General features: G+C 35.2%; 2 protein-coding genes and 1 long non-coding RNA gene across 5 annotated transcripts in view; 1 reads left to right on the top strand and 2 right to left on the bottom strand.

Annotated features, from left to right (window-relative positions):
- The first annotated feature begins 11,180 nt into the window (after window positions 1-11,180).
- On the top strand, window positions 11,181-13,396 carry LOC145086022 (uncharacterized). 3 transcript variants are annotated; one of them, XR_013700276.1, is made up of 3 exons: window positions 11,238-11,496; window positions 11,881-12,368; window positions 12,475-13,396. It is a non-coding gene; the product is annotated as an uncharacterized LOC145086022 (long non-coding RNA). The 3 variants fall into 3 exon arrangements; XR_013700277.1 differs by having other exon boundaries at window positions 12,550-13,395; XR_013700275.1 differs by lacking the exon at window positions 12,475-13,396 and having other exon boundaries at window positions 11,181-11,496; window positions 11,881-12,473.
- Window positions 13,397-13,554: 158 nt separating this feature from the next.
- Window positions 13,555-27,292, bottom strand: part of LOC145086021 (uncharacterized) — a 36,541-nt gene continuing 22,803 nt past the window's right edge. The window contains exons 3-8 of the mRNA XM_079023730.1: window positions 26,499-27,200; window positions 25,512-26,093; window positions 24,420-24,869; window positions 15,213-15,344; window positions 13,953-14,986; window positions 13,555-13,830 (exon numbers count right to left, since the gene is read on the bottom strand). Of these exons, the coding sequence (XP_078879856.1) occupies window positions 14,750-14,986; window positions 15,213-15,344; window positions 24,420-24,869; window positions 25,512-26,093; window positions 26,499-27,200 (2,103 nt within the window). The 3' untranslated portion in view covers window positions 13,555-13,830; window positions 13,953-14,749. The remainder of the gene's footprint in view (window positions 13,831-13,952; window positions 14,987-15,212; window positions 15,345-24,419; window positions 24,870-25,511; window positions 26,094-26,498; window positions 27,201-27,292) is intronic.
- On the bottom strand, window positions 13,751-14,612 carry LOC145089041 (uncharacterized). The gene is made up of 2 exons (XM_079027540.1): window positions 13,949-14,612; window positions 13,751-13,830 (listed from the first exon to the last, which is right to left on the bottom strand). Exons 1-2 carry the CDS (start codon window positions 14,610-14,612, stop codon window positions 13,751-13,753), a joined length of 744 nt encoding a protein of 247 aa, XP_078883666.1.

The raw sequence follows: 27,292 nt of genomic DNA, 5'->3' as shown, positions 1-27,292 counted from the left end.
CTAATATATATATATATATATATATATATATATATATATATATATATATATATATATATATATATATATATATATATATATATTCTTGACTTTTGTCCCTCATTCCGATATCGTCAACTTCATTCTTTTAAGTTGGTCATCCCTCCACCACTTCACTTCTACTTCATAAAGAAAGGTTAAATTTCAAAATAGGAAATCTAAATGGGATAATCGTATGTAGTAAAGGTTAGAAAATATATTTATAAAAGTGTAACTTGCAAAAATGGTCATGGTTTATAATTTTTTGAGAAAGATTACAAAAATGATCCCTGTTGTTGGTAAAAGAAAAAAAACTTAGTTTTGGTCCAAAAATGTTTGGACTTGCGTACTACTACGAAAAGGCTTATATGACTCAGTTAAATCAATTAAATAACTCGGTTTTAAACCGGGTCTTATAGCCAATGAGTCATATGTGAAAAAAGAAATAAAACCTGGTTTTAAAACTGACTCATATCAGCCTCAAAAGAACACGATTATTTATAAATCCGGAACATATAAGGGGATTATAACACACAAGACCAGATCATACAAGGAGTTTAAGTTGCGGTTCTACCACACAAAACTGGGTCATATAAGAAGATTAGAGCCCGATTCCAATCCCCAAACCAGGTCATATAACGATTAAATATGCATAGGTTCCATTCAAATAATCGACTCTTTTCATCCATAAAAAAACACAACTTTCATTACAAAACCGAGACATATAACTACAGGAAACTGGGGCATATAAGTAAAATGGAGCAGGGTCCAAAACCGGACCATATAAGAATTAAATTGGCAATAGTTTCACTCAAATAAACATGACATTAAAGAAAATAATCGTTTTTGTTTGTTACATTTTTTTTGTAAAACTTTTGGGACTTACATCCAAAACTATACTTCTTTATAATTAACCATCTATAAAAATATGCACTAACTCATACATACATCCAAAACACATATTCAAAACAAACAAAAGGTATGTTGTAACATCCCGTTGTTAAGGTACTTCTAATTTCAACCCTTTAATTTTATTATATTTCATTTTGGTCCCTAAGTCCATGAAATTGTGCATTGGAGCCCAAGTGGCATTTTCGTAATTTAAACAGGGAGGAATACGACATGCGTACTAGTGTGTACGTTGAGCGTACTAGGGCGTGCCCTAGTATGCTGGGCGTACATCTATGTATGCAAGGCGTACTTGCTAAATGAGGAAACCCTAAATTTTAGGGTTTGACTGGTATTTAAGCATCTTAATGGCCTCATTTCCTTTCATCTTAACAACCTTCACCCTCTCTTTCGTGATTAAAACCCTAGAACCACCTTGTGAAGCCATTTCAAGCATTAAAGTGTTTGTTTGTGTGCTTAGAAGAAGAAGGAAGGAACCAAGCTCATCTTGGAGGGAAGAAGCATCTTGGATATGGAAGTTTTGCACCATTCTCCATCATTTCAAGGTATAAAGTTCATACTTTGATGGCTAGTTTACTAGATCTTGTTTATAGGTGTTTTGTGTTACTTATTGGTCCTAAAAGTCTCATCTTGAGCATGACATGTTTTGGACATTTTAAGTCGTCCTTTCAGACTCTAGAAGGGGTCCTTATCCATAAAAATGAAGTCCCATTGGTTAGAATTGCTCTATGCATCTTGTAGGTCTTAATGGATTAAGACCTTGAGTTAAGCACTTATTGGACTTCGAAAGTCATAAAGTTGGAAACTTTATGACTCTAGAGTGTATTTGAGCCTTGGATCTGGAATATGGGCTTAAGTTATAAAGTTATTAATCACTTAATGGAGTTTGAAGTTTACGAGGGTATGCCCTGCGTACTCTAAGTACACCCCGCGTACTCGATCAACCACCCCGTTGGTGGTCAAGCTGTGAGGCCTCGTGTACTCGTACTGGGTCAACCCTAATGAGTTGACTCGACTGGGTTCACTCAGTTGACTTTGTGGGTTTGACCAGTTGACTTTGACCAAGTTTGACCAACTTTGACGTTGAGGTTATTTTGGGATTTTGATAGAATTGGACAATTTGTAGGATTAGGTGCCAGTTAGAGAGTTGAGATTCAGAGTCGGGACCTTATCAACTTCTGTTCAGTTTGTGAGGTGAGTTTTCCTCACTGTACTTACGGGTCGAAGGCACCAAGGCCGGCGCATTGGATTGATTTCATGTTATGCATGCTATTTTTACTGTAGTGATATGTTAGATCTATATCTTGGTATATAGGACAATGTTATGCTTAGTGATCTATAGATTTGTTTAACTGGCTGTAGACTGTTATATGATTATATGTTATATGTGCACATGTTTGGTCGGTGGTTGAGGCTTTACTGCATTTTGCATAAGCCAACATGTCAGGGCATACCAACCCGATGGTTGAATGGGCCCGAGGGTATTCCATCATGAGGATGATTGGACCCATAGTGTAATGGCATTCTTACCCAATGGTTGAGGGGCTTGAGGTATTCCAACCCAATGGTTGATTGGACCCATAGTATGTTGGCATTCCAACCCGACGGTTGAGGGGTCTGGGGTATTCCAACCCAGTGGTTGATTGGACCCATATTATGTTGTTAATTGTATTTGTTATCTGTTTATATGTTGGTACTTTGGGGAATCTCACTAAGCTTTGGGATTACATTTTTGGATTATGTTTCAGGTACTTCAGATGATCGCGGGAAGGAGAAGGCATGACCGTACACATCCTCATGTTTTGACTTATGATTTTGGGAAACTCTAATATTAAACATGCTTTGAAAACTATGTTGTAAACAATTTATGATTTTGGGTTGGTATTAATAGTTTAAACTTTTCAATATTTTTATGGATGTTACAAGTTGGTATCAGAACCTTGGCTTGAGTGAATTGGAGGAACACTCGTGTGAATCCAGTCTCAAATTAAGGAAAAAAAATTTAAAGATGGTTTTCAAAGTGTTTTTAAATAATCAAAAAAGATGCGACGTGTACGATCAGTTGGAGCCAGTGAGTAGACCCCAAATTGTTACTTTAACTAAGGAAATATGTTATGAGATTCTCTAGCTATTTTACTAAATATGTTAGAAAATTGAAAATTTTCTTTGAACTAAGGTGCCTGGCAATGATTCTCTTAAAAAGTTTAAAATTTGCGCAGAGAAAAGTTTAATATGAATGTTTGACTACTGGAAAATGATGGGTTTTATACAAACAATCCTATGTGTGCATGCAACCTTAATTGGATCTATGTTTTTCACTATAAGACATACAACTTTATGAACACATAAGGAACCCTAGCATGCTCCTACTATTTTCGAAAATCATAGAGAACAATAGAACACATACCTTTGTTGTTATATTGCAATAACAACTAGTTCCTAAGATCTCTTGTACTCTTGAAAGCAAACACCACCACTACTAGAAAAACAACATTTTATGATGCTCATTGCGCGTCGTAAAAGGCTCAGACGACGCGCAAATGCGCGTCAAGGAAGGCCCTGTCATAAAGAAAGACGATGCACTTTTGCGTGTCGTCTATAGACGACGTGCATTTACGACGCTCATTTACGACACACAATTAGCCTTTACGACACGCAATGCGTATCAAGGAAAACCCTATCATAAAGGAAGACGACACGCATTCGCGTGTCGTAACCTTACGACGTGCGTGTTAATGACACGCAATGCGTATCAAGAAAGCCCCTGTCAAGAAAGGCCATGTCATAAATGAAGATGACACACATTTTTGAGTATCATAATTTTAAATGTTTAAAAAAAATATTATTTATAGATTTACTAATTTTCAAATTAAATAATACATTAAAAATCTCATAATACAAAATAAAATACCATAAATAATAAAGATAATTCATTTCACTAATATGTCAAATACAAATAATTACTCCAAAAGTGAGTAAATGTTATAAAAAAATGAACTCATTTATATACAATTGCATCATCTAGCTTACTATATGCCAACAACTCTCTGTGTGTTTACTTTTGCTTGAGTCCCGTTTCCTCCAAGGCTTCTAGCCATGCAAAAATATGATATCTTGAGTCTCGTTTCAAGAACCAAAATCACCTTCAATCACCCAATTAAACTCTAATGTTGGTAGACTGAGAGTTCCAGAATCAAGTTTACATCCATCACCTTCAATCACCCAATTACACTCTGGATCTTCTGTTGTTTGAAAGAAATTGGTGTTTGTAATCTATGAGCAAAAACGCAAAGACCAAGGTTACCATTTGCTATATAGAAAGCACAACTGGACATATGAATATATAATACGCAACATAAACATTTTCATGAAAATGATATAGACAAATAAGTAAGAGTGATGATATTGATACCTTAATTACGCCATTGGTGAACGAAATTTTAATTGGTTGATAACAATAATTGACCTCTGAAAACAAATAAACAAAGGATCGCATCATAATTAGCTCAATGAAGTAATTCTTATACATTGTCTCTACCGAAAGATTCATCATGGAAACATTTTGTGTTGGAAATAACTAAACAAAAACCTAAATACTAAGCAAAAAAATTATAGTAATCACCATTTAGAGCAGGACGAGGAGTCCGATCAAGCCATATGAGACCATTTAAGCAGAAATTTAAGTCATTTGGTGTATCTCCAAAGTCACTTCCATATGCCCAGTATTTGCTACCATTTGCATTTTCCTTGAGTAACCCCTGAAACCAGATGCAAATATTTAGAACTACCATTGCACCACATTTACAATTTTATAAAATTCAAACCGCTTAATTTCCTTTTTATCTTAATAATTTATTAGAAAAAATGTTAATTAAAAAGCTTCTCACCACATGGGTCAGCAATCTGCAAGGTCAAAGAAACCGAATTGTCATCATTCTTTATCCCTTTCAACCTGAGCTCGTTTTGCTGATGAATCCTCTTGAATTTAGCAACTCCATTTTTGGTGTTTAAACATACAGATTGATCAATCTCCATGAAATTCAACGATCTTGGTGTTGCCTCTTTCAGAAAAGGATATTCTAGAAGCTTTTCCAGCAGATGATCTTTCAGTTGCTGAAACGAGACATTTTTCTATGAATGCCTTCAGTTCAGAATCACCCACTTTACTAAGAGAACCCGGTTTAATCCCATGTAGTTTTTTTTAAACAAAAAAATCATTTAACTTATTTGATTCCATTAATAAAGCTACCATTTCCAAAACTTACCGAGGTTACTTTTTTATAGATTTGAGCTGGATTTTTGCATTCCCTATAAGGATACTCAAATGTCACCATTTCCAACAAACACATCCCAAAAGAATATATGTTAACAAGTTCATTGTATTCCTCTTCATAAAGCTCCGGTGCCATGAATTCAGGTGTTCCTAGTGAAAAAAACAACAACATTAAATTCATACTACACTTGAAGAACATGTTTTGTTTTTAGTTAGTCTTACCAATAACACTCTTGGCAGTTGGTTGCTGCATGACAGTTGCCAATCCAAGATCACCAATCTTGATTTCTCCATTGTTCCCATTCACAAATATGTTGTCACATTTCAAATCCCTGTGAATCACAGGTGGATTTTGACTGTGAAGGTAGTGAAGACCATTTAGAATTTGTCTTGCCCACTTCTTGATCGCTTTCAAATCAACCGTTTTATGTTTCTTCCGATATCTAATAAATGCAAATTAAGAGTCGAGTAAAATATATAATTTATTACATTGATTATATATATATATATATATATATATATAATTAAGAGTTGAGTAAAATATATAATTTATTACAAAAAAAAAATTGTACATGTAGTACATGAAACTATCACATGTTGGCATCCTACCGAACAAGGGTCCAATCTTTACATAAGAGAGGGACCCCAAATATAATATTTACGGAAATGAAGTAATAACTGTAATCCTTATCCATTATGAGTTAATGACAAATTTTAATCTACGACTTGCAACAAGTAAAATTAGGAAGAACAAATGTACCTGGATGTCAAGTTTTGAGCACTTGTTATCTTGTAATGATAATCCTCTATTTAATTTAGCTTGTCTTAACACAGAGGTAAAATGGTCATTTTATCCGGACATAATTACCCATTCAGCCAATACAAGAGTTAAAGGCATTTACCATTTTCTCCAAATATCAGGGGCCTTACGGAGAGTCCCATCTCCACTGCATGGAACATCACACAGCACACGATCAAATAAAAGTTCAGTCATACTCATACCACCCAAATCAGAACCATTTGTTGTATTATTCTTTTTCCAGAAAAAACTTGGGAAATGTTGAGCTTCAAGATTAGTCACAGCCAAGTTAGAAGTGCACATTCTCTTTGTTAATAGAAACATATAATATTTCCAAGAAAATACACTTACTTCAAGTATGTTACTACGAACAGCTTGTCCAACAAAAAACACTTCAGAAAGATCAAATCTTTGGTCATCAATAGCCTGAACAATACAAAATATATGGTTATATAAACAACAATACTAACATAAATATATATTAAAAAAAATATTAGTAGAGACATAAGTGATAATACCTTGTTTTTAGGAGCAAAACCAGTCAAACGCCTAATGAAACACACAAAACAACCAGTGTCGATGATATTACAGATATACCCCTGAATCAAATGAGATAGTAAGTTATTATATTCAAAAACAAACTGCTGATGTATTTTCCCTTTTTCTACATATGTCATGCTTAACAAAAAAAAGTAAGAGAATCATACATGCACCACTGAATGTGGATAAACTTGACTTACATCTACAGGCAATTGTTGAGTTGCATCTGCAAAAACAAACTACTGATGTATCAAGTTCTTGTACAGGTTCCTAAAGTACAACAAACCAAAAATAATGGAACATAAATTCCCTTGATATTAATAAGAATGTGAAATGCCACATCAAAAATTTGTCAGAACTAAAATACATACCGTTGTGTAAGTATTCAATCTTGTGATGTGGAATCCATGCTTAGAAAGACCTTCCTCTGTTTGATTTTAGTACATATATGACCTCATGAGATAGTGAAAATGTCATATGTATAAACAGATATAATTATGAAGATGAAATGTGGCTTTCTGTTTGTCACTTATAGTAGGCAAACAGTTATATCATTCTAACCATTGTATCAGAAAATATATAAACAGATACAATTGTTCAAGTTTATAATTTCTTAAAAATCTATTTAATACCTGGACTGCAAACTTATATGCTAAGACTGTGGTTCGGTTGTTGAGTGCACCTATATCAGGAAGCGAATAAGATCCTAATAAGCATAGTATCTCAAAACGGCCCTACAAACAGCTCATATTCATATTCACCCATGTAAGCTTCACATACATAAAGCTTACAACTTTTATACAAGAATATGATAAAGGCTAGATAATGTATCAAGTTATGGAAAATGGTTATTATTGTCAACATATTTGAAAGAATATTCACTTTATTTGAAAGAAAAAACTTGAAATACTTACTAAAACATCCTTTTGGATTAGAACTTCCAAGCCTAGTCCCCTGTATTTAAAAATTTGATGAAACCAATAAGGTGTCAACTTGGATTTGAACTTGGATTTAAGGCATGGTGGAAGAATCTAGACCAGGTATACCATCTTCAAGTTCCCCTATATCAGTATCTTCTAATGGAATTACTGAAGTAACAATTTTTATAGATGGTATATCAACAGAAAAGGGAGGGCCTATGGGGACCACATCTTCTTGCTCAGTAACAGAATGTGCCATGTCAACATATTTGTAAGAAATGGAAGTATTTCTAGGATAGCCTTAAAACTAAGTGTTAAAAGTCAAAACGAACCCAAAAAAATGTGACGTAGGCAAGGAAACAAATGTTCTAAACTTACACCTTTTTTCCCCTATGCAGATTTTCTAATAAAACAAACAGGTCATAACATGAAACCACATATTTCTGAACCAGAACATCAATTCAAAACCCTAGATTTCATTTCAGTATGCAATTAACAATCATAATCAGAAGTTAATTTCCCATATACACAAATACAATTACAAAAAAAATCTCAAATCAAAGATTGTTAGCAAAGAAGGCCGACTTAGTCTAGCAGAAGAACCTTTGTGAATCATTAAGATACATTAACATATAACAATGGAACCAATACCCACATAAATCATATAGACACACTAACATACAACCAAAGACACAATAGCATCTACCTTATTTAAGAGTTTCATAGTTCAAGTTCCATGTCCAAGAGGCACAATAACATATATCCAGAGAGAGCATTACCAACACACATAATATATACTTACCTATAAATGTAATCAAAATTTTAATCAGGCTCACAATAAGAAACAAAATATTAACTGTAGCAAAAGAAATGAAATTAGTATAACACACACTTATCAAATTCTTAATCAGTACTCACAATCATAAATTTTTTAATTAGACCTCAGAATAAGAAACAAGTTTATGGGTAGACAAACCATTAGAGAAAAAACGCAGCAAAGAAAATAGAACAAATAATACATACATGTGGAATAAGATCATTCTGATGGAGAAGAAATCAACTTAATATTTAGTAGGCTTGGACCAGAGATCGATAGTGAGACCTGTAATTACGTGGTCAGTAAAAACCGAAGATCAATTGAAATATTGTGGGTATCAGAGAACACTATTGAAGGTGAGACCCTAACCTGAAGTTCGGCCAGTGAGCGGCGGTTTCCTGCATTTTGTTGAAGGTGAGGGAAGCACGGATATAATCAATCAAACTATAATTTTAGAAAAGAATTTTTTCAATGAAGGGATGGGAAATTTCTTTGGCTGTCGATTTCAAATTTCATGGAGGGAAGGGAAATTTTCGGCTGGAGGGAAAGGGGAAACGAGCCCTAAATATTTCGAAGGAGCTAGGCTGACCGGAAGCAAGGATGTGTAGAATAAAAAATAAAAACCCAAATTAGATGTGTAGAATCCATTACAACCAAGTGAGGAATTTATCAAAATTAAGTGACACTGCGCTTAAATGAGGGATAATCGACCTGGGAGTTTTCGGGTATAACGACGACATAATCTTTACAGGCTTGAAGCTTCTCATCTCCAATAAGGGGTTGTATTTGTGATTCAGTAATTTGTCACGAGAAGAGGTGTCGATCATGTCGGAGTTGTCGATTGGAGTGGCGATGGCGATGACCCAATCGGTGTGGGCCCTCATCGTGCCGTGGAGTACCAATGAGTCTGCCATTTTGTTGATATTGTAAGCTCCTCTCGGATGATACAAGAGGCTGAGAGAAGCGAAGGTTAGAGATACCCCATTTTTTTAGGGTTCATTGGTAGAGGATTGTAGAAGGAGAAGGAGATAAATGGCAGGGTGTTTAATTTTTTGGTATTTCATTTCCCGGCTATTAAAAAAAATTAGAGAATGCGCCCCTTCATTAAAAAATATAAAACGACACCTTTAGAGGACACCCTTTTTTTGTTAGGTGCCCTCCGTATTTTTTTAGACACTGATTTAAGGGCACGCAAAAATGAGTGACCTCTATCCTTCAGTTTTTGGAAACCTAACATTATTTTTATGGACACACAAGAATGCGTATCGTAAATCTGCGAGTGTCATTGTTTGCGCGTCATTAAAGGGTATTTTTCTTATAGTGCACAAATGTAGTGCCTCTAATGGCTCACAAACACACTTGAGTGAGAGGATGAATATGAGAGAGAGGAGGAAAGGATACTAAGCGCAAAATCGGCTCTTCCTAGGGTTTTCAAGAGGGTGGGACGAAATCAAAGGCCAAGGGGTCTTATTTATACTTCAGGCTAGCTAGGGTTTCAAGGTGGAAACCCTAATCCCTTAGCTTAGGGCCTAAGCAAGTCCATGGACTCCTTTCTTTAGGCCTTTGGACGAAATCTCCTAGAACCTTCTAGGATTTTCATTCAAGCCCTAATGAAGTTGATCCAATGGCCCAAAGCCTCAACTATTGAATAATTACAAAACAACCCCTGCACTTTCAATCTGTTCCTTTAATCCCAAAATTAATTCTAAATTAATTTCTGATTAAATACTAATTAATAATATGATTCCAAATTATTATATTAACCATATAATATAATAAATAAATCATATTAATGCCCCTAACAACCTCTCTCCTCAACTGTCATCCTTTCTAGTCACCCGTGTGAAGGCAACCCAAAAGGACCATGTTACTATCGGGTCAAGTATATACCAAATATAGTTATGGGCTTAGACACCTAATCCAACAGAAAAAATATTGAAGATACCACTAAACCAATAACAATAACAATAACAATGACAAATGATAAACAGTTATGTAGTATGGTTTCAAAACAAAAGAGAAAAGAATTGAATTAATACTTCAAAACTAAAACTAAAACAAGGGAGAAAAGGATTCAATACTAAAAGACTAGAGCTAAAACAAGGACACAAATACCATCGTTTTCAAAGGCTGATGTCAATCAAACGGTTGAAGTTAGCATAACTCATCTCATATGCTTTTAAATTTTGGCCATAAAGAAGAAGCAAATATGATCTTAAGTTGTAACCTAATGCAATAGTTCACATCATCTGACCTAAAAAAACATGAATGTAAGACCATTAATGCATAGAAAACAAAAGTTTTAGGCAACATTAAGGACGATACAAAAATAAAATTACCCTTCATATTAACTTGACATTAATAAACTTGGTCTCCCGGTTCAACAAAAAAAATAATCAAAATAAACTTAGGTCCTGTTTGGCATAACGCAAGGAAAAGAATGGAGTATTCACAAGGCGTGTTTTTCATTCCTCGTAACCTCCTGCCTTTTTTTTTTTTCACTCCATTCACTACAAGAAAAGTTCTTTTTAGTGACCAATTGTTTTGTGACCACCAAAAATTTGGTCACTAATATGATCATTTAGTGACCATATATTAAGTAGTCAATGAAATTTGGTAATGCTCCAAGTTTAGTGACCAATTCTTTGATAGTCGTCACTCAATGGTCACTAACTGTAGAAAAAATAATATTTATATAATTAATTTCATAATAAATATTAGTGACGAAAAATAGCGGTCACCGATTTGACCCTTAGTGACCACAAATAGTTGTCGCTACGTCAAAGACTTATGGACAAAAATAATGGTCATTTAGTGCTAATTTTTTAGACCCACACATTGTGACTACTTAATAGGTGGTCACTTAATAAATTTGTGACCAGAAAGAAGTGGTCACTGGTAAAAAAATATTATGACCATCAGGTAGTGGTAATTGAACTAAAGAGAAGTCAGTTACGAAAATTATCATTTGGAATAAATTAATAACATTTCATTGGATAATTTACCAACTTAAATGACAACAATACCCTTATTCTGAACGGAAGAGAAGCTGCATCTCCATGACGCACAATCCTCGCCTCCCTTTCCTCTATCCACAATCTGCATCGACCACCGACACCATCCTTACCTTGCCTTCCGTCCGCCGGCGCTGCTCCAACGCATGTATGTATACCAACACAAGCCTCTAATACTTACAATTTCATCTTTGCTTCGATTTTAGGTATGTTTCTCAACGCTCATCTACTTCGCATGATGATCGCTCTTCCAGAAATAATCAATCAGTTGAATTTTGAATTTTGAATATAGAACATCGAATTGATGTTAAGTTTAGGTGGATTTCGCTATTGTTGGATCATTACTGGATCTGTAATAGGTTAATTTCGCTAATCTTAATTCCTTCAATTTTATGAGCACCAAGTGATCGATGAAATTCCACAGTGACATGTTAATAGTACAACTCTACTTCGAACCAAACACCCTTGTAGTAGCCAAGACCTGTGTTTCCCATTTGCTTGAATACTTTTGGTTTCAAACTCCGTAGGACATTATCTTTTATCAATCTCTTTTTTAAATACTAAAATGTGCATAGTTTTAAATAATGCAGGTTGTTGAAATGGTTGTGGTATGGGAAACTATTCAAATGGAGTGGGTGGTGGTGTTGTGCATGGTGGAAGAGTGGGTACTGGATTGTATCATGGAAGGCTGAGTGAAGGTGGTACCACATATGCCAAACCTTCTCTTTCCCTCTTTATCTATTACCGGAGGCCATGGTGTCCTTGTTGGTGGTGGTTCATTTCCACTGGTCCAAAATTGGCACAGGAGATGACTATGTCCCTCTTGCAATGATAAATACTACTAACAGCACCTGTTAGGCTTCCTATTCTTAAAATTTAATACTTATTCACTTACTTCATTTGTGGCTTCTAAGTTATTCATCAAGTGTTTACACTCCACACCATATTACACTTATATGTGTACGTTTGCAGGAATGTCCAATTGGCATTTTTAAAGATATGGAAGAAACTAATGATCAAGTTATTATTTCAGACACACATTCATGTAATGCCTTAAGGGCATGGGATTGTTTCTGAGGTATTTTTGTAGAAATTTAATATTAGACAACTTTAAGATTAATATTTTTTTTATGGAATAAAAAGGGTTTGTATTTTGTATTTAAATTTAAATTTCACTTTTAAAGATGTGGAAGAAACTAATGACCATGTGAAGATTGATGGGACACATGAAAATGAAACTAAGGATGTAGTGGTTTTAGGTAAAGCATGCATCAGAAAATAAACTTACAAGGGCAACACTACTTGAGCAAACATTTATCGGTTTCAAAAACACGAGCATCCAAAGATTCAATGAAACCTAGAACAAGTGGAAAGAAAGGTTTAGTAATGAAAACAAGAAAAGAAGTCACCAAAAACCTTCTACTCCCTTACCTTGTTTGGGGGTAAGTAATCTTCTAAATTTTCATTTTACAACAATATAAGTAATCTTCTATTTTTCTTAATCATTTATTTTCAGACACTCAATTTAATCTCATTTGCATTAATTGGTTTTCTTGAAAAAAAAACTGTTCGATGAAACGACCTCAAGGTAAAAGTTTCTTTTGCTAATCTTATGTCTTTGTTAGTAAAAGTTGTATGCCCTACGAAAATAAACCACAATACTTGGTTTTATTACTATCATCATTAGCCAAAGTAGCAATCTCTATAAAAACTTGAAGGTTATGATCCATTGGTGGTAAGTCTTGTAAATTTTTTGTCCAATGGTTTATATGTTCATGTCATTTTTATTCCCATTATTTCTACTTGCAAAGTAGATGTGCCAATCTACAGACCCAGTAGGATGTATAAATGGTTGGACAGGTGATCCACTGAACTTCCCTCACTCAAAAGCAAATGGTACTGTAGAAGTATTGCATCTTACACGTTGCAGGTTGGAAGTATGTGAATAATTCTATAGTATCCATTCAAAGAAAAACTACATCCAAAAATCATATTGTTGAAATATCATTTGATCGAAAAACAAAATACCAATCTGAGTTCGGAAATGTTGTAGCATTCCAGCAGGCATTCTAAACAATTTCTTAAGTGTTATGTTATAAGAACATCAATCTATATATATATATATATATATATATATATATATATATATATATATATATATATATATATATATATATATATAATTTATGAATCTTAATAGTTCTTTTTTTTATCTAATATCAGTGGGTATAACAATACAAAATATATTTTCTACAAGATAATGCTGTAAAAATGAAAATTCAATCAATTATACTTACGATGCTAATTTTTGTCAGAGTCAATAAATAAACTTTCATTCCATTCATCTGTTTTTTCCTACCTACCAAACATTGCTGATAAATAACCCATTCCGTTCAAGACTTCAAGAATTGTAACCAAACACAACACGACATGGAATGATAATGATAATGATACATTCCATTACTTGGTAGTTGGTCCATTCCATTCCCTTGTCATTACATTCCATCCCACTAAACATAGTTTATGCCCCTGTTGAATTCCTGCATAAAACATATAATAAATATAAAGTTGAAAATATAGAGAAAAATGGTTGGGATTTTGACAGCATGATAAAAAAATATTGTCCATGACTTGTTTTCAGAGGTACTTTAGGAATACCTACCACTTGTTTCGTCTTTATAAAGGAGTTGATGCCTTCCTCTACATAATAAGAGCCAAAATCTGTTTGGATTCCTTTTAGCTCCGGAGTAGATGAATTCCCCATGGTGAAAGTGGTTATTGCTGTGCATTTCTCAATAGTTAAAGTATTCAATAATGGGAATGAAAAATCCACCTTCCCTATGCAAAACCCTTTGAGACATGGAAGTTCATCAAGTTTTAAGGACTTGAGACGAGGCAATATAAGCTCACTCATTTTGCCATCAGATTCTTCCTCTTCTTCTACAACAATATTTGCATCCTTAACAATTACCCCCTCCATCTGGCGGCAGATAGATATGCTTAGCTCCTGGAGTTGCTTTAGGCTACCAACAATGGAACTACTAAAAACATGTTGTAAACTATCACAACCAGCAATACGGACTGTTGTTAAGTTAGGAAACCCGAATAATGTCCATCGATTGCACTTCCATATATACCTGAGACATGGAAGTGTATAAAGTTCTAAGGACTTTAGATGAGGTAGCACAATCTCATTCATTTTTCCATCATATTCCTCCTCTTTTTCTTCTACAACAATATTTCCATCCTGAACAATTACCTCCTCTATATGGTTGCAGCTACTTATGTGTAGCTCTTGGAGTTGCAATAGACTACCAACCATGGAACTATTCAAAACATGTTCTAACATATCACATTTTTTAATAAAGAGTCTTTTTAGGTTTGGAAACTCAAATACCGTACACTGATTGCTCTTCCATATATGCCTAAGACAAGGTAGCCATTTTAACTCCACTTGTGTTAGGTTTGTGATGATTCATCAAAACCACTGTTTGTCCCTTCAAAGGCTTCAAACACCTCCTCTACCAAATCGCATTCACTTACCTGAATCTTTTCCAGCTTTTGCAGTTGTAGCAACTCACTGGATGGAACAATTTTTTGAACAGATATATCACCTGCCACACGTAGTTCGATCAGATTATGAAAAGACCAATGGATCACTTCTGAAGTAGCAGCAGGGCAGGAGAAGCTTGTACTCTGCAAGTTGAACAAAAATATTTGGAAAAGTAATGATTAATAATTAAGAGATTAATTAATGTTGGTAACTAAAACAAGTTTCGGTTGGGTTACTGTTTTAGTTAGATATGGACAAAATGGATTATACAAACTTGTAATGTGTTCAATAATGCTTTACTTGGCTTCATGATTTTTTTTATTAATCAGATGATATATGCATGTGAAAATTATATAAATAATATTATACCTCCTGAAGCTGCCCAGTAGTAGTGGTTGTCACATGAGAGTTAAACCAACATTCAGGACTATGTTTTCCTAACCTTGTTCTTACATACTTGAGCTGTGGAGATGTTGACCCACCAGCTGTGAACACCTTCATCTGTGGGCAACCATAGATTCCAACCTTTTTCAATGAAGGCCACTGGAACTCATTCCACTACTAGAAAAAAGGGTGTTTTCCTACGGATAATAGCTACGGAAAATTTCCGTAGCTAATTAGCTACGGAATGGCTACGGATTAGCTACAGAATGGGACACCCTAATTTAGTAACGGAATAGCTACGGAATAGCTACGGAATAACTACGGACGCAATTCCGTAGCTATTCCGTAGCTAATTAGCTACAGAATAGCTACGGAATCACTACGGATGCAACTCCGTAGCCATTCTGTAGCTAATTAGCTTCGGAATAGCTACAGAATAGTTACGGATGATAACTCGTAGCTATTCCGTAGCTAATTAGCTACAAAATGGCTACGGAATAGCTACGGATATAATATTAAACCATTAAATGAATAAAGGATCTCGAAGGTGCAAACGACTGTATCAACACTATTAATGACTATAAGTTGTTGAAAATAAAGATAATCGTGTATAATAGAGGTGGGAAAAAAACGAAGAGAAAAAAACAATGTTTAATGCCCGAAAAATCAAAAATAACAAAAATCCGTAGCAACTCCGTAGCTAATTAGCTACGGATTAGCTATGGATTTTTTTTATTTTCTATTTTTCGGGCACCAAATGTCGTTTTTTTCGCTTCGTTTTTTTTACACCTCTACTATACATGATTATCTATACTTTCACCAACTTATAGATATTAATATCATTCATAAAGTCGTGTGCACCTTCAGGATCAAGTATTCGTTTCACAGTTTTAACAATGTAATTACTATACTTTTCACCAAATTGAGATGAATTTATTTTTGTATATGTATATTTACATACATGAAAGAGTTGTGGCATATGTGTACGTGTATGTGTGTGTGTATACGTGTTTGTGCGTATTTATATGTGAATGTAGATCATAAGCGTGTTAAACCATTAAACGAGTAATGGATCTCGTATGTTCAAACGACTTTATGAATGATATTAATAGCTATAAGTTGGTGAAAATATAGATAATCATGTATAATAGAGGTGTGAAGAAAACGAAGCGGAAAAAACGACGTTTGGTGCCCGAAAAACTGAAAATAAAAATAATCCGTAGCTATTCCGTAGCTAATTAGCTACGGACTAGCTACGGAATTCTAACGGAAAGGACATTCCGTAGCTATTCCGTAGCTAATTAGCTACGGAGTAGCTACGGAATGTGCTTTCCGTTAGAATTCCGTAGCTAGTCCGTAGCTAATTAGCTACGGAATAGCTACGGATTATTTTTATTTTCAGTTTTTCGGGCACCAAACGTCGTTTTTTCCGCTTCGTTTTTTTCACACCTCTATTATACATGATTATCTCTATTTTCACCAACTTTTAGCTATTAATATCATTCATAAAGTCTTGCGCACCTTCGGGATCAAGTACTCGTTTAATGGTTTAACAATATAATGACTATATTTTTCACCAACTTGTGATGGATTTATGTTTGTATACATGAATGAGTTATGGTATATATGTATGTGTATATGTGTATGTATACGTTTTTGTGAGTATTTATATGTGAATGTAGATGATAAGCATTAGAGTTTTAAACCATTAAACGTGTAATGGATCTCGTATGTGCACACGACTTTATGAATGATATTAATAGCTAAAAGTTTGTGAAAATAGAGATAATCATTTATAATAGAGGTGTGAGAAAAACGAAGCGGAAAAAATGACTTTCGGTGCCCGAAAAATTGAAAATAAGAATTATCTGTAGCTAATCCGTAGCTAATTAGCTACGGACTAGCTACGGAATTCTAACGGAAAGCACATTCTGTAGCTATTCCGTAGCTAATTAGCTAATGCGTAGCTAAACCGTTGCTAAAACCGGTCCGTAGCAAATCCGTAGCAAATCCGTAGCAAATTCCGAAGCTGGGCCGTAGCAAATCGGTAGCTATTTTTTTAATTAAAATCCATTATATTTCCTTGTTATGTTGAATACCCCACGACTTTTAACCCCTTCAGCGAATTAACAATACAGAAAGAAAAGAAAGAAACTGAAGACTTCTCCCTCTCGTTCGTGGACAATCGCCGGCAACTTCTTCCCGTTCGTCGAGCGCTGCCGTCGCCGACCTTCTTCTCCGGTGCACATTCCCTTCTCTCTCTCGGCCTTTTGCTCGATTCTTCCCTAAAAAGGTAAAACCCTAGTTTTTTTTTTTTTTGAAATTACTTGATGTATACAATTTAGATGCTTTATTCATTGATAATGCTAATATGTTTTGTTGAATGTGATGTCGAATTTAAGGATTTAGATTTAATTTGGTTGAATATTTGGTTATTTTCATAGCTTGGTTGAATATTTGGTTAATTTCAATTTGTTAAAAATGTTAATTTTGTTGAAATGTGATATATATAAAATGTTGTGAACTTTAATTTGTTAAAAATGTTAATTTTGTTGAAATGTGATATATAAAAAATGTTGTGAACTTTAATTTGTTAAAAATGTTAATTTTGTTGAAATGTTAGGCTAATTTTATAAATTTGTTAAAAATGCTAGATTAAATGGGATGTTATATATGTATCATTAGTTATATATGTGTATTATGTTAATAATTTTTTATGGGCTTTTTATGTATCATTAGTTATATATATTAGATTAAATGAGATGTTACACTATTACTTCATGTTTAGTTTAAAGTTTTAACATTTTTTATATCTAAATGTAGTTTTAGATCGAAATGTTGTCTAATAGAGAATGGATGTACACAAAGAGACTCGATAATCGTCGTTTGTTTAATCCACAATGGCCACATTATGTTAATTTGTTTTTGGATTTTGCTTATGCGAACGCAACAAACATCCAACATATCATTAGGGAAGGGGTGGAAGTTTTTGAAATTAGATGTCCGTGTGCGAAATGCAAAAATATTTATTACCTTCCGAGAGAATTAGTTTTTAGCCATCTTGTTAACCGAGGCTTCATGAATGGTTATACACAATGGTATTTACATGGAGAAAAATATCCAACACTAGAGATAGGTCAATGTTCAAACCCAATTTCACCTCAACACATGGGTCCAAGTTCGAATATTGAAACAGTTCAACACATTAATAACGATTTTAGTGATTATCATAGATACGAGGAGATGGTTATCGATAGCATGCACCAACCTGAGGCTTCGTATTATCAACAAACACCACAACACCCAAATCGCGAAGCCCAAAATTTTTATAAAGTTTTGAAACAAGCGAGTGAGCCTTTATGGGACGGGTGTACAAAAACTTCCACACTCTCTGCCACCACTAGATTATTGGATTGGAAATCCCAATCTAATGTTTCAGACACGTCATTTGATACACTTCTTTCAATTGTTAAAGAAATTCTACCAACTGGCGAGAAGCTTCCTAATAGCTTCTACGAGACCAAGAAAATGTTGAAGCCACTAAAATTGCCTTCAGAACGGATTCATGTATGTATAAACCATTGCATGCTATTCAGGGGCCAGTTTGCTGATTTGGATCATTGTGTAGTATGTGGAGAAAATAGATACAAAGCCAAAGGGAGAAAGGTTCCTAATTTGGTCATGACTTACATGCCGATTGGACCGAGACTCCAAAGGCTCTTCTATTCAAGGAAGACGGCCAAATATTTAACTTGGCATGCAGATCATTTAGTAGATCCAGAAAAGATGATACATCCCAGTGAAGGTGAAGCATGGAATCATTTTGACAGAAAATTTCCTGATTTTGCAAATGAGAAGCGCAACATACGTCTCGGGTTGTGCACTGATGGGTTTAGTCCTAATAATTCAAACACGACTCCCTATTCGTGTTGGCCAGTGTTTCTCACTGTTTACAACCTACCCCCCTTGGTTGGCTTTTAAACATCAATACATACAACTTCCATTGATTATTCCTGGGAAGAAGAGTCCCGGACAGAATTTGGATGTTTTTTTACAACCTTTGGTGGACGAGTTGAAGATGTTGTTCACAGATGGCATTGAAACTTATGACGCTCATCGAAAGACCAATTTTCAGATGAAGGTTGTACTTCTATGGACAGTTAGTGACTTCCCTGCTTATGCAATGTTGTCCGGATTGAGAACTCATGGTAATTTAGCCTGTCCATATTGCATGCACCAAACAGAATCATTTCGACTTTCCAACGGACAAAAATCGTGTTGGTTTGACTGTCATAGAAAACATCTACCCGAAAGACACGTATTCCGAAATGATACAGTTAATTTCTTAAAAGGCAAGAAAGTGAAGGGTCATGAAGTGCCTGTTCCATACCCAACCGGAGAATATATTTGGGAGAAAATCCAACATTTTCCCACTGTATACAACGGTACTCCCTATGGTCCAAATTATATAAAACCAAAAGGTTTTGGTATTACACATAACTGGGTAAAGAAGAGCATCTTTTGGGAGCTTCCATATTGGCGTCACCTGTTGATCTGACACAACCTCGATTTGATGCATGTTGAGAAGAATTTTTTTGAAAATATGTTTCATATTTCGATGGGTACCCCAAAGTCCAAAGACAATATGAAGGCAAGAGAGGATATTGAGATGCTATGTGACCGACCTATACTAAACCCCATTAGGGACAACAATAGGAAGCCTAGGAAGAACCCTGGAAAGTACACATTGACAAAGGAACAAGTTAAAAAAGTATGTGATTGGTTGAAAGAACTAAAATTTCCTGACGGATATGCATCAAATATAGGTAATTGTGTAAACACCAAAGATTACAGTTTTTATGGTTTCAAAAGCCATGACTGTCATGTGTTTATGCAACGGTTGCTTCCCCTAGCTATAAGAGGTTTTGTTCCAACAAAGATATATGAGGCCGTATCAGAGATATCCATGTACTTTCGAGTATTGTGCTCGAAAACGTTGCATCTTCAGGACTTGTTCGATATGAAACGTTGTATTATTCAGACCATGTGCAAGTTGAAGCAAATATACCCTCCTAGCTTCTTTGATTCCATGGAACACCTGGTCATACATTTAGCTGATGAAGCTATTGTTGGTGGTCCGGTACATTACAGATGGATGTACCAATACGAGAGGTAATTTCCCTGTTTTAATACTATATATAGTATTTTTAAAGTTATTTCTGGTATTCCTAACACATCGTCCATACATTATAATATAGGAAACTGGGCATAATTAAAAGAAGAATCAGGAACAAAGCACGAGTTGAGGGTTCAATAGTCAATGAACATCTAGTGAATGAACTCGCTACCTATTGTTCGTTATATTTTGACCCGACGATTGAGACACGCCATAATCGAGAAGCACGGAATTTTGCACCACAAAGTCACAGGTTTTCGAGTGGTGGAGCTCCACTTAGCATCTTTGTCGTCCCATCAAGAAGATTATATGAAAAAAGTGGAAAACGAAAACCCTTAAGTGATAAAGTCCTTCACAAGGCGCACACTTACATATTACTTAATTGTAAAGAAGTTAACCCTTACATCATCGAGTTTGATGAAATGGTCATAAGAACGAATCCAAATGAATCAGTTTCTGATTTAAGAGATAAATACTTTGCTGAATGGTTTGAGGACAGAGTAAGTAGAACCAGTTCAATCGTATTGATTATTATTAATGCATCGTTAACCAACACAATGTGTGTATGTTTTCAATGTAGATAATGTATAAGACACCCGATGGAAGTGCTAGACACTTAGAAGTTATAGCTACGAAACCATCGAGACATGCTTATTTTCATAATGGGTATTTTGTAAATGGTTATAAGTTCCACACTCAACAATACGGCGAGGGTCGTGCGACAAAAAACTTTGGAGTATGTGTTAGAGGGGAGACGTATAATGCCGAACAAGAGTCAGACTACTACGGCATATTGCAAGAGATCTTAGAGATTGAGTATTATAGCAGCGGACCGTCGACTGTTGTACTGTTTAATTGTATTTGGTTTGATAACAAAGACGGTGTAATAGTCAACAAAAACAAGTTGGTTGATGTCAAACCCAAATCTCGACTTCAAACTGACGATCCTTTTTGTTTGGCATCACAAGCTGAACAAGTATTTTATACACCATACCCTTCAATGACAAATGAGACGAAAGATAAGTGGGCGGTTATCAAAACAAAACCAAGAGGGGTATTTGAAGTCACCGAAGCTGAAATGGAAGCAGATGAAGTCTTTCAGGTTGAAGAACGGTTTGAGTCACCCCTTACTGTAACTCGTGTGGAACCACTGTGCCTAGCCTCAACTATAAATACATATGAGCAAATATCTGATGAAGAGAATGAGAGAATTGAGGAGGAAGACGAAGAAGTGGAAGATTTTGAAGACGGAGGTGATGAAAACGAGTTTTATTATTCAGAAGAAGAATTTGAGGACGAAGATGATGGGGACGAATGTTAGGAGCATTGTGTTTTGTTGATGTTAGGAGCATTGTCTTTTGTTGATGTTAGGAGCATTGTATTTTCTTGATGTTAGGAGCATTGTCATTTTGAAGACTGTTGTACTGTTTAAACGTTGTTTTGTTAATGATTTTGATTTGGATATCTGGTTGTTTTAAACATTTGTTTTGTCATGACTTATCAATCTTATATTATCTAGGCCCCAGCTCCAACAGACGAATTATAGGCCCCAATCCCCACAAACGGGTTATACACCTCAGTTTCCAAATACAGGTGCTGAGTTTCCGACCCCACAAACGGTTTTGAGGCCGGGTGGTCGTGATGGATTTGAGGAGTACTATTTTGAGGGTGCAGATGCACAGACAACCTTTCGGTCGCCACAGACCCCGCACACGCCACGGCCACCGAACACGCCACCGACGCCGCATGGCTCCACCTCTAGAGGTGTTACGGGCGGCCACGACTCAAATGCGAGTGATTTTCAAGAGTCTTCGTTGCCCCTCATCAGCCGAAAAGGGAAAAAGTTAGTGTTTTCATATTTTAAAACTTTAATTTTTGATGTTAAAATTCTACTTATATAATTCTTTTCAATGTAGGTTTGGGTCTAGGAAAATCCACAGCACGTGTATTAGTCTCTATTGGGAGAATATGGATCATCCGTGGCCCCGATTTAGTGATATTCCCAATGAGGCCCTTTTGCAGATGTTTTCGCGTTTCAAGGCAATATATTAAATATAAATTATTGTATCTTATACTCATTTGTTTTTACTTTGTATTTTTAGATTTACTTTTTATTTTTTTACAGACCATGTACAGGTGGAATTCACTAGAGAATAGTAACATATTTGATGCCTTCAAGTGTGTCCTCAAGGATAGATACAGGGATCGGATGAAGCGTATCAGGATTAAATCTGGGGAAATGGCACGAAATGATGGGAAACCTGTCCCCCTAGGTCATTGTACCTACTACGAAGGGATGCATGACTACCGCCCTGGGCGCGTACCAGAGAATGTGTGGCGACGTTTGTGTGATGTAATGGATATGATACTTTATTATCTATTTTGTTGAATTTTAATCTCCTATTGTATTAGTATCCTTATATTTTTTTTTCTTTTCACAGCATTGGTCGACAGATAAGTGGAGAAAGAATTCAAAAATTGCTCAGCAGAACCGCAAAGTCGCAGATGCCAATGGGTCGACAGCTAGGCACACCGCGGGTAGTATAGGATTTGACGAGCACCGTAACAACTTAGTAAGTATCATAATTATAAATTTTATTATCTTATTTTTTTTAACACCAACTACATCAACTATACTTTGTATTTTATGTAGGAAAAGATGATGGGTAAACCACCCACACAATTTGATGTTTTCATGAAGACGCATGGCACAGCTGAGGCGAAAAAAAGATATTTTGCGGGAGATCATGAAAATCTCGAATATTGCTCACTAACTGCCAAAGAAGCACAAGTAACTTATCTTTTATCATTTATGTATATTGATTGTCTTAGTATTTTTGTACATGACAATGGTACTGTTTTGGTAATTTGTAGGAGATGTATCTAGAGGAGATGGTCAGAAAACACGGAGAAGACTCTTCAAACCATAAAGATGATGCGAGGGTATGGGAGGAAATTCAACTTAGGAGAACAGGAAAGAAGAAGGGTGATATCTATGGCATAGGAGCATCAGATATACATTTTGTGATTACTGGGACACCGTCTTCCCAATCCACCCAATCCACCCAATCGGATAGTACACAACAAGAGGTATGTTGTTATGGTTTAAACGTTAATTAGTATGTTGATAATATTGATATAATAAACTAAAGTACATTGCTAATATTGTTTAACTATTGCATTGTGTTGCCATTTTTTTAGGTTGATAGGTTGCGTGCACAAGTTTCTACCATGGAACAACAACAACAACAAATGAAAGAACAAATGGAAATGGTTATGAGGATGATGAATATGTCTGGAAATCAACCCCGTGCTCCCCCCGATAATCCACCTGAGGACAATTGATAAGTATTTTGGAACAATTTAGTTTGTAAACATTTGATATTGTTTGTTTTGTTAAGTAGTGCTTACTTTTGTAAGATATTTTGGATAATGGATTGGAATGTGTCAAACTTGGTATTACGGACGTTTTTTTGGTGTATTTTATATGGTATTTGGGACAAATGTGAATTGAATGTGGTATTTGACAAAAAATTGGAAATTTTTAAATTAATTTTTTTTTTAAAATAAAACGAAGTTAGCTACGGAATAGCTACGGATTTCCGTAGCTATTTACTTTCGTAGCTATTCCGTAGCTGTTTTGTTCCGTAGCTATTCCGTAGCTATTAGGTTCCGTAGCTATTCCGTAGCTATTTGGATCCGTAGCTATTCCGTAGCTATTTACGTCCGTAGCTATTCCGTAGCTATCTAGTGCTGTAACTAATCCGTAGGAAATCCGTAGCTATTTAATTCCGTAGCTATTCCGTAGCTATAGTAGCTACGGAATATTCCGTAGCTATTCCGTAGCGATTCTGTAGCTAATCCGTAGCTATAATTTAGCCACGGGCCATTATGCTACAGCCAATTTTCCGTAGCAATTCCGTAGCTATCCGCTTATAGCTACGGAATAGCTACGGATTGTGCCGTAGCTATTGCACCAATTTTCTAGTAGTGTTCGTCCCTAAAAAGAAACCCACCAGCTCTTGTAGATACTCTAGGTGAATACGCTTTAGACGAGGAAAGACCACAACCTTAGAAGAAGATGCCATTGTTGTTTGTTGTACCCCATGTTCTTCTGCCTTCACCACAATCACTTTCATTGCCTTGCAACTCTCTATCAGTAACTCTTCAAGTTGTACGAGGCTTTCAAGTGTGGAAAATGTGAATATATGTTCCAAAAGGTCACAATCATCAATTTCCAATCTCTTAAGGTTTCCCAGTTCAAGTTTAACAACACTTTTGTTGATTCCTTGAGTTTCAAACACCTCCTTCATCCCGTGGCAACAGTATATGTCTAGTTCTTGAAGCTTTTGCATATGTCCTGCTGCATACCATGGAATCACACTTGACAATGCATGGCACTCCAATATTTCTATCTCTCTAGCGTATTGGCATAAGCTCCAAGAAACACCACCCCTTTGAGAAAACTGCAGTAAATAACAAAGTTAATGTAAAATTATATTTGACTATCAACAAAGCTTAATTGTTTGTTAAACAAATACACTTGTTTATAAAAGTAATTTAATTCAACATTTGGTTCTTCGTAATGAATGACTCACTGCTCAACATCATGAAAATGGTTCAGAAACAACGTAGCTCAGGAAGTTGTAACACAAAAGTATTTTAATGTGGGACTAAAATTTTGGAATGTAAAATTAATGATGTTAGGAAAGCATATGTTTAGAATAATAAGCTTATAAATTTTATATTTTCTACTTGAAACTAGGAAAGACCTTGCCAATGATTTCGTATCAGCTTGGTTAATGCAGGGATGTTTAGATTATTAGTTGTTGAATATCATGAATAAATTAGTTAATTAGCCATAAATGAATTTGAAGAAAGTTATTGACATGTTGTGTTACTTAATAAAAATCTGAGTTTCATATTGCTGGAAATACATATATAGAAATACATGAATAACTTGAAATCTAATTACATGCTGTGAAAATTTCAATTTCTTGTGTGTTGGGTTTATAGAATATGATTAGTATATAGAAAACATTCCAAAAAAAAAATGGATTCTAGAAAAGAAATTAAATAGGTAGCTGAATATGTTGAAATTAGCATACCTTATATTGATCAAGAAAGGAGGCAGCAGTTGTAGTGGTACTGTTGAAAGATATTTCATTGTTCCTACCCTTGGCACCACCACCACCACCAATAGACTTGAGATTTTGCAGGCCATACAAACTGAGAGAATCAAGACGAGGGAACAGAGTTGTGCTTATGTGGGTAGATGTTGATGTTATTTTTTCTTCATATTCATCATCTCTGTTTGAAAAAACTTCTTCAATAGCATCACAAAATCCTATCTTGACTTTTTTTAGGTTGGAAAGATGTTCTGCCATGAGAGGTGAAAACAAGTACTTAATGCTTCTGCACCATTCCAGCTTTATGGTTGTGAGGTTGTGGAATGGGGATTCTACATGAAGACCTAAGAACTCATTCCAGTTGCACTTCCACACGTGACTCATACTCTCCATATCCAATATTTTCATTTTTTCAAGGTAGGGAAGCATTCGATGTTGATTATCTTGACTTCTTGGAGTACTCTTCATCTCAAATATCACCTCCACTCCTTGATATCTATCCAACTTAAGATTACGGAGATTATGACACGAGTTTATGAGACAGGGTGGGAACACAGTAGTCTGCACAGATATCCCAACAAGAAATGTAATTAGTAACTTTAATAGTTATGCTAAAGATGAATTACCTGATCAACTATATGTAACTGCACATTCATTCACCATTCTTTTTCTTAAAAATTCAAATTTGAGAAGGATTATTTTTTATTTTAAGTATTCTTTCAAGGAATATTTGGAAACGATGGAAATAGTCCACAACTTTAAGGACGTTCCGATTCTTGTCCTTAAAATAGTGAACAATTTTTTTAAATAAGTTGTTTGAATAAAAAGTTATGGAAAGCTGCAATTTTTATTTTGTATTTCTTTTGGGTATCTATTGAAGAAAATGTGAAATCTTTTCGGTTGGTAATTTGTGTTGATAAGCAATGGCAGTTTGTTAAATACAAACTGAAATGCATTAAACCATACCTCTTTCTCTTGGCTACTTTCATGTTCTCTCCCAATTTCTCCCGAATTCAATATAGCCATAGAGGTGAGTGCCCCCAGATCAAAATTGGTGGTGGTAGGTGAGTATATGTTTCTAAATCTCATACAGTCTCTAATATATATGCTTTCAACAGCTTGAAAGCCACGGATAGGGATTCCAGAGTTATTTTCACCACCTTTTATTCTCCACACCTCTTGTAGCTTCCCTAAGTCCCATACATCAATGCTTCTCAAGCTGTTGCTGCCGCCTTCTTTTCCGGTCTCACCAACACAATCCAAGTCGATGTTGAATAACGCTTCAATGGAACCACAATCACTGACTTCTAACTCTTCAAGATGATGCAACAATGGCATGGGATTGCACGGAAACAAATCTACAAGTTTATCACAACAGAACACCTGAATCCTTCTCAAGCTGATGCTGCCTTTTTCAATTGCAGCAACACAATCCAAGTCAAAGTTGAATATCGCTTCAATGGAACCACAATTCCAGAGTTTAAGGTCTTCAAGATGACACATCAACGGGATGGGATTGCACGGAAATAGATTCACAAGATTCTTACAATTATCCACTTCAATTTCTCTCAATTTAACTTCCTCACTCTTCTGAAAGTCACAAGGCCATATTTCCTTCAAGTTCTCCATACGCTCAATGTGCAGCCGCTGAAGCTTAGGAATCAAAACCTGAAAAATAATGTTGTTCTGTTTATAGCCCTTTACAAATAATTTTTCATATAAATTTCACTGGTTATTAAACATAATACACCATGTGAATG

This window comes from Lactuca serriola, chromosome 2 (genome assembly GCF_051521515.1).
Source record: "Lactuca serriola cultivar US96UC23 chromosome 2, Lser_US96UC23_V15, whole genome shotgun sequence".
Classification (NCBI taxonomy): domain Eukaryota; kingdom Viridiplantae; phylum Streptophyta; class Magnoliopsida; order Asterales; family Asteraceae; genus Lactuca; species Lactuca serriola.
Note: the sequence above shows the minus strand (reverse complement) of the source record. Positions and strands in the feature narration are given on the sequence as shown.